At 44.0% G+C, this 7,638-nt stretch overlaps 1 protein-coding gene across 1 annotated transcript in view; it reads left to right on the top strand.

Moving 5' to 3' along the window:
- The first annotated feature begins 3,347 nt into the window (after positions 1-3,347).
- The window catches only part of OSBP (oxysterol binding protein), a 9,958-nt gene continuing 5,667 nt past the window's right edge, over positions 3,348-7,638 (top strand). Inside the window, exons 1-2 of the mRNA XM_028500921.2 lie at positions 3,348-3,433; positions 4,717-5,226. Coding sequence (XP_028356722.2) covers positions 3,348-3,433; positions 4,717-5,226 — 596 coding nt within the window. The remainder of the gene's footprint in view (positions 3,434-4,716; positions 5,227-7,638) is intronic.

Raw genomic sequence — 7,638 nt, 5'->3', positions numbered from 1 at the left:
CAAAAGCCTGGAGATTGTATAGGAGATGCTCAGTTCATGTTTGTGAAATGAATGACTATGCGAGGCTGTGTGCTGTCATGAGGGAACCAAAGATGAAACACCGGAGGAACTCACCCTCGAGTAGGGGTGATACGGCAGGAACATAAATAACTGTAGAGCGAGACAATGAACATCACAGGAAATTCTATGAGTCCCGAGGAAGGGGCATTATTCTAGGCAGGGAATTCAGAGCAGACTCTGCGGAGGGAGAGTACTATGTTGGGCCTGAAAGGAGGGAAAGTGGAGGGCAAATGTAGATAAGACATAGGGATCAACTTAATTGGAGTGTGGAGTATAATATCAAGGCAAAAGAGTCAGAGAAGCTGGGAAAGAAGTGACACCAGGTTGTCAAAGGGCTCACTTGCCAGGCTAAGAAATCTGGACTGTATTCAGAGGCAGCAGTGGCAACACCATTAACTCAACTCACCCTTTGAAAACCTTTTAAAAATGTTTTCAGGTATACAGTAAAAGTAGAGATACTAATACAATAAATACCTGCATGCTTCTCACCAACATCCAACAACTAACATTTCGCCTAGCTGCTTTACATATAGGTACACAGTTACACAGATGTAGATATATAGATATGTGTGTGTGAGCATTTCAGAGTTTGTATCACTTTTCTCTTTCTTCGCGTCTTTCCTCCTTCCTCCCTCCCTCCCTCCCTTCCTCCCTTCCTTCTTTCTTTCTTTCATTTTCTGAACATTTCAAAAGAAATCAACAGACTCCTAAGATTTCTTCAATTTTTTTTTTGTTTTTTCGTCTTTGTTCTTATTTATTTTCTTCCAGTTTTATTGAGATATAATTGACATACAGCACTGTGTAAGTTTAAGGTGTACAGCATAATGATTCGACTTACATACATCATGAAATGATGACCACCATAAGTTTATAACCCATCTGTCATCTCATATAGATACAAAAGGAAAGAAACAGAACAAAACTATTTTCTTTCCTGTGACGAGAACTCTTAGGAATTACTCTCTTAACTTTCATGTATAATACAGTATTAATCATATCGATTATGTTGTGCATGACAGTTTCTAGTACTTATCTTATAGCTGAACGTTTGTAACTTTTGGCTGCCTTCACCCAAGTGCTCCTCCCCCACCCCTGCCTCTGGTGACCTCAAATCTGATCTCTTTTTCTACGAATTTGTTTATTCACTTGTTTGTTTTTGAAGTATAACTGACCTACAACACTACGTTAGTTCCTGTTACACAAGATAGTGATTCGATATTTCTATATATTTCAAAATGTTCACCACAGTAAGTCTAGTTACCATTTGTCACCATACAAAGATATTACATAATTATTTATTCCCCACACTGTACATTTCATACCCGTGACTAATTGATTTTGCTGCTGGAAACTCGTACCTCTTAACGTCCCTCATCTATTTCTCTCCTTCCCCCAGCCCCCTCCCCTCTGGCAACTGCCTGTTTGTTTTCTATATCTATGACTCTGCTTCTGTTATGTTTGTTCTTTTTTTTTTTTTAGATTCCACGTATAAGTGATAACATACTTTCTTTCCTGCCTTTCTCTGCCTGACTTATTTCACTAAGCACAATACCCTCCAGGTCCATCCATTTTGTTGCAAATTCAAATTTTCATCCTTTTTTTCTAAGGCTGAGTAGTATTCCATTGTGTGTGTATACCATATCTTCTTTAGCCATTCATCCATCAGTAGACAGGCTGTTTCCATCTCTTAGCTGTTGTAAACAATGCTGCAGTGAACACGGGGGTGCAGACATCTTTTTGAATTAGTGTTTTCATTTTCTTCAGATAAATACCCAGAAGTGGGATTGCTGGATCATATGGCAGTTCTATTTTTAATTTTTTGAGAAACCTCCGTACTGTTTTCCACAGTGGCTGCACCAATTTACATTCCTACTAACACTGCACAAAGGTTCCCTTTTCTCCACATCCTCGTCAACGCTCGCTATTTGTTTTTTTACTTTTGATAACAGCCATTCTGACAGGTGTGAGGTGACATAACATTGTGGTTTTGATTTGCATTTCCCTGATGATTAGTGATTTTGAGCATCTTTTCACGTGTCTGTTGGCCATCTGTATGTCTTTTTTGGAAAAATGTCTATTCAGATCCTCTGCTCATTTCTTAATCGGGTTGTTTGGCTTTTTGATGTTGAGTTGTACAAGTTCTTTGTATGTTTTAGATATTAACCTCTTATCAAATATATTGTTTGCAAATACCTTCTCCCATTCAGTAGGCTGCCTTTTCATTTTGTTGATAATTTCCTTCGTTGTGCAAAAGCTTTTAAATTTGATTAGGTCCCATTTGTTTATTTTTTCTTTGTTTCTCTTGCCTGAGGAGACATATCCCAAAAAATATTTCTAAGACTTATGTCAAAGAGCATACTGCCAATGTTTCCTTCTAGAAGTTTTATGGCTTCAGGCCTTATATTTAAGTCTTTAATCCATTTTGAATTTATTTTTCAATATGGTGTGAGAGGGTAGTCCAGTCTGATTATTTTGCAGGTAGCTGTCCAGTTTCACCAGTACCACTTATTGAAGAGGCTATTTCTCCAGATTCTAAAGATGCTTTCATTCATATCCATCATACCTACATTGAACATACATACATTGAACAAATGTAATAACTGCTTTTTCCTGGTATTAGATCATCTAATATCAGTCCATTTTCAAATTTCCCCAGTTATCCCCCAAATGTCTGAAAAGCAGTTGTTTGGGTTTTTTTGTTTGTTTGTTTTTTCAGAACCAGAATCCAGTCAAGCATTTGATTGTGTGGGTTTCTCTTTTAAATTAAAAAAAAAAGTTACAACAATCACCACGTGACTCTGTTATATTACTTTTCCTTAATCTTTATATCTTATCTTCTGTAAAACCAGTTGTCTTCTAGAATGTCTCACATTTTTAATTTACTTGATTGTCTCCTTGGGGATGTTGTTTATCTGGTTCCCCCAGCCCCTGTAACCACAACCTTACGTTTTTGTAGCTGTTTAGTTGATCAAACACGTTCGTATGCATTTAATCACAACAGTATCGCTGTAAGGCTTTATTCCTATTTAACAGAAACGAATACTGAGGCTTGGAGTGCTTAAATGACTTTTTCAAAGCCAGAGAGCCAGTAAGTAGCAAAGGTAGGACTCAAGCATAAAGGGATTCACTTTAGTTGAGTTAAAACAACAATTAATCCCAAATAGCCTACGTCTAACGGCAGATTTTCAAAGTGCATTCTCTCTCCAGAATTCAATAGATATTTCTTTTCTTTTAAAAACGTTTTCAGAAAAAGGATCTTTTAAGAAATATTTTATTTTCCTGATACCATGAAGCACATTGCTGAGAAAAAGCAATTTGTTTTACAACGTCTAACTAACGTCTCTTGTCCAGCAAAACTAGCAAAACGAAACAGGTACCAGGTTCCCCCCAAAGCTCCGTTTGTAACAACAGTTCACAACGTCTAAATGTTAAATGAGTTACTGAATTTATGACTTTCATAAATGTGTGAACAAAGTCAATTTATCTAAAATAACTATTTTCTGTGCAAAGTTAAGCATACACATGTGCGCTTATGATGCTAAAACCAACAAAGGCCTTTAAGACTGTTAGAGACGCCTGTCGGAAGTACACGTAGTCAGGTCTTCTCCAGTCTATTTTCTCCTCACAGCTGGGTCAGCAACTCTTGGAACAGAATTAGGAGAAGCTTATGACAGTCTACAATCAAGAGATAAGGGGTGTGGTGCGACGATAAGCAAACCAGGCAAAGGAATTAGAATGGTGGATTCAGGAGGAAACCGGGGAAGACATTTCTGGGCTCCCCAGGAATTCAGGCCTCCAGCTTGGAGCCAGCTGCTAGAAGGGGGCCCTAGAAGGGAGAGACTTAGGCAGGGGCTGACTACTGAGAATCACTCTTCTCAACAAGAAACTATGGAAATCTTAACTCAGAGAGAGAGATTCCCAACACTGCGTGTACATCAAAAAACGCTTTTAAGAAGCTGACTCGGTTTCGCCTCTTGCAAACTTCCACAAAGGTGGAAGCAGGCGGGCGCGCCCCGCAAGTGCCCTTCCCCGGTTTTATTGGCTGCCCTGGCCTGCCCCTTTCTCAATCTGTTTCTTTCATTGGTTAACATTGATACGCTCCTGCTTTCACAGACAATTCCCGGAACCAATCATCGCCAATCACCGCTCCGTCTCTCCGCCGACTTGTGAGTGGCATCCATTCCAACCAATAAAAAATGAAAGTGAGGCTGTGAAGACTACACTCCTCCCCTTTCTCCTCAACTCGTTCAGCAAATGGTAGAAAAGGTTGAGCAGCTGATACGAACCACCAATCCGTAAGGGCGGAAGCGGGGCGAGGAGAAGAGTGATGGGAGGGGGTGACGTGGCGGTGACGGGGGCATAAACTAAAATGAGTGGCAGAAATACTAGCCAATCGACAATCACACTGGCTGGGTAGTCTGCATTCTTGAGTCCTCCCTGAGCGCCGGAGACTTCGGGAAAGCACCAATGAGCTTTTCGTGAGTCTGATTGGCCTTCATCTGCACCAATCAACCGCGTGCCTGGCGGAAGCGTCCCACCACGGGCTCTCACTGGGCGCTGGTGGAATGACAGGCCCAAGAGAAATGCCAATGGCCGAGGGGTCTTCCGCAAGTGACACTCAGCGGCACCAATCGACTTCCTCCTTCCCGGCGGCAGAGCCCTCCTCCCCGCGGCCGGCCTGGCGGGGCGGGGACGCTGCGCGGCGGCGGCGGCGGCGGCTGATGCGCTATCCGAGTGGGGCCCTCCGGGCGGCGACGGCGGCTCTCGTAGGCGGTTCCGGTCCTGTATCTCCGGGCGGCGGCGGCTCATGGCAGCGACGGAGCTGAGAGGAGTAGTGGGCCCGGGCCCGGCAGCCATTGCGGCCCCGGGCGGCGGCGGCGCCGGTCCCCCCATGGTGGGAGGAGGCGGCGCCGGCGGCCGCGGAGATTCGGGGCCGGGCTCCGGGATCGCCCCGGGCACGGTGGCCGCGGTGGCTGCGGGCGGCCCGGGCCCCGGGGCCGGGGGAGTGGCGGCGGCGGGCCCGGCTCCTGCGCCGCCGGCGGGGGGCTCGGGCGCTGGGGGTTCGGGCTCGGCTCGCGAGGGCTGGCTCTTCAAATGGACCAATTATATCAAAGGCTACCAGCGGCGGTGGTTCGTGCTGAGCAACGGGCTCCTGAGCTACTACAGGTAACTGCTTCCGGGGCGCCGTCCCCCACTGCAGCCCACAGCCCCCGTGCCGTCACTCTCTCCAGCCCGCGCAGCAGCCAAGGTCGCCCCAGGCCCCTTTTCGTCACTTGCGCTCGTTGACAGCCCGCGACACGAGCCCACCATCACGAAAGTGAACGCCCCAGGACTTACCGCTCCACCTGGGTGACCCACCCTTGGTGCCATACCTTCCCCTCGGTCCCTGGCCCTTCCAGTTGTTGGGAGAGCATCTACTCTTCCATTGTGTTTCCAAAAGCGCATCGTTGCAATGATTAATTCTGCAAGGAAGGCGCTGTTGTAGGTGTTTAAGGGACACGTATGGGAGGGCAAAGTCCAGGCACCGCTCCCAAGGAACTTACTGTAAAAAGTCCCAAGGCTTAGCTCTCTGTGCCTAGTCTCCAGAATTCAAGGTTATTAGCAGCCCTTGATGTACCCGCCTTTGCTCTCTCCACATTCAGGCACAAGGCCACCATGCGTAGGGTGGCCTCGGTATCTGTCCCCTCTCTTTATCTCTCCAAGGTTTGCCTAGGGTTTCGCCTTCTAGACAGACCAGAATGGAGAAGTGCACTCCAGTGTTTCTTTTTGCCTGCCCCACCTCCTCCCTTGGGAATCATTAAGTGTTCCATCTAGTATTTCTGGGGTCTCTCCGGTCAGTGAGGTTTAAGTTTCAATAAGAGAAGAGTCCATGTCTTTTGTATGACTACTTCTGTTCAAAAATGCTTGTTTTGGGATGTTTAATATATGTTTACAGTGACCCACAATCTTCCCACAACATAACATGCTTTTGGCTACTCATGTTACTATAGATAGAGAGGTTAGGACACTGGATTTGGAGACAGGACATAAACATTTCCTGAGTGCTGGACAGTTTGGATAGGTGTTTAACATACGGTATTCTTTGACTCCCCAAAACAATCTGGGAGTTAGGAGATATTCCCATCTTACCAATGAGGAAACGGAGACTTAGCTTGGGCAACTTTCCTAAGGTCTTGAGTCAGGATTCGAAACTAATTCTTTTCACACCAACACAACCTAAAACCCAGGTTAGTGTTACATGGATCAGTCAGATATAGAGGTAACTACTTATCCATAGCTAGTACATCTATATCATGATACTATGTATATTTTATACGAAATGTATAGAAGTTCTCTTTAAGGGAGATTTTGCTTAATATAATGGCATTTCTAAGTGAAATCTTTTTATAAAGACCATTCTGTTTGGGCCCCAAAACAGTGTTGTTAAGAACGGCTCACTCTATATTTCTTTTCCTCTGCCAGTAGTCACTTTGCCACCAGGAAGGTTTGGGTGAACGAATCTCTTTTCCACCAACTCCATTGTATTGGCTCTTAAAGAATTTTGAGAGGAAATTGAAGATGGAAGTTGGAGGTTGTTGAAGTAGGAACACATGCTTATCTGGTCTCTAACACAATGGAAAATACCTTAGCACATCCTCACTGCTTAAGCCACATTAATTGTGAAGACTTGGGTATTTCGTTTCTTTCTTTTTATTTTTTAACCATCTTTATTGGAGTGTAATTGCTTTACAATGTTGTGTTAGTTTCTGCTGTATAACAAAGTGAATCAGCTATACTTATACATATATCCCCATATCCCCTCCCTCTTGCATCTCCCTCCCACCCCTCTAGGTGGTCACAAAGCACTGAGCTGATCTCCCTGTGCTATGCAGCTGCTTCCCACTAGCTATCTGTTTTACATTTGGTAGTGTATATATGTTAATGCTACTTTCTCACTTCGTCCCAGCTTACCCTTCCCCCTCCCCGTGTCAAGTCCATTCTCTATGTCTGCGTCTTTACTCCTGTCCTCCCCCTAAGTTCATCAGAACAATTTTTTTTTAGATTCCATATATATGTGTTAGCACAGGGTATTTGTTTTTCTCTTTCTTACTTCACTCTGTATGACAGTCTCTAGGTCCATCCACCTCACTACAAATAACTCAATTTCGTTTATGTTTATGGCTAATATTCCATTGTATATATGTGCCTCATCCTCTTTATCCATTTATCTGTCGATGGACACTTAGGTTGCTTCCACGTCCTGGCTATTGTAAATAGTGCTGCAGTGAACATTGTGGTACATGACTCTTTTTGAGTTATGGTTTTCTCAGGGTATATGCCCAGTAGTGGGATTGCTGGGTCGTATGGTAGTTCTATTTTTAGTTTTTTAAGGAACCTCCATACTGTTCTCCATGGTGGCTGTATCAATTTACATTCCCACCAACAGTGCAAGAGGGTTCCCTTTTCTCCACACCCTCTCCAGCATTTACTGTTTCTAGATTTTTTGATGATGGCCATTCTGACTGGTGTGAGATGATATCTCATTGCGGTTTTGATTTGCATTTCTCTAATGATTAATGATGTTGAGCATTTTTTCAT

Source organism: Physeter macrocephalus, chromosome 16 (assembly GCF_002837175.3).
Source record: "Physeter macrocephalus isolate SW-GA chromosome 16, ASM283717v5, whole genome shotgun sequence".
Classification (NCBI taxonomy): Eukaryota; Metazoa; Chordata; class Mammalia; order Artiodactyla; family Physeteridae; genus Physeter; species Physeter macrocephalus.
The sequence above is the reverse complement of the archived record's forward strand: the minus strand, read 5'-3'. Positions and strand labels throughout refer to the sequence as shown.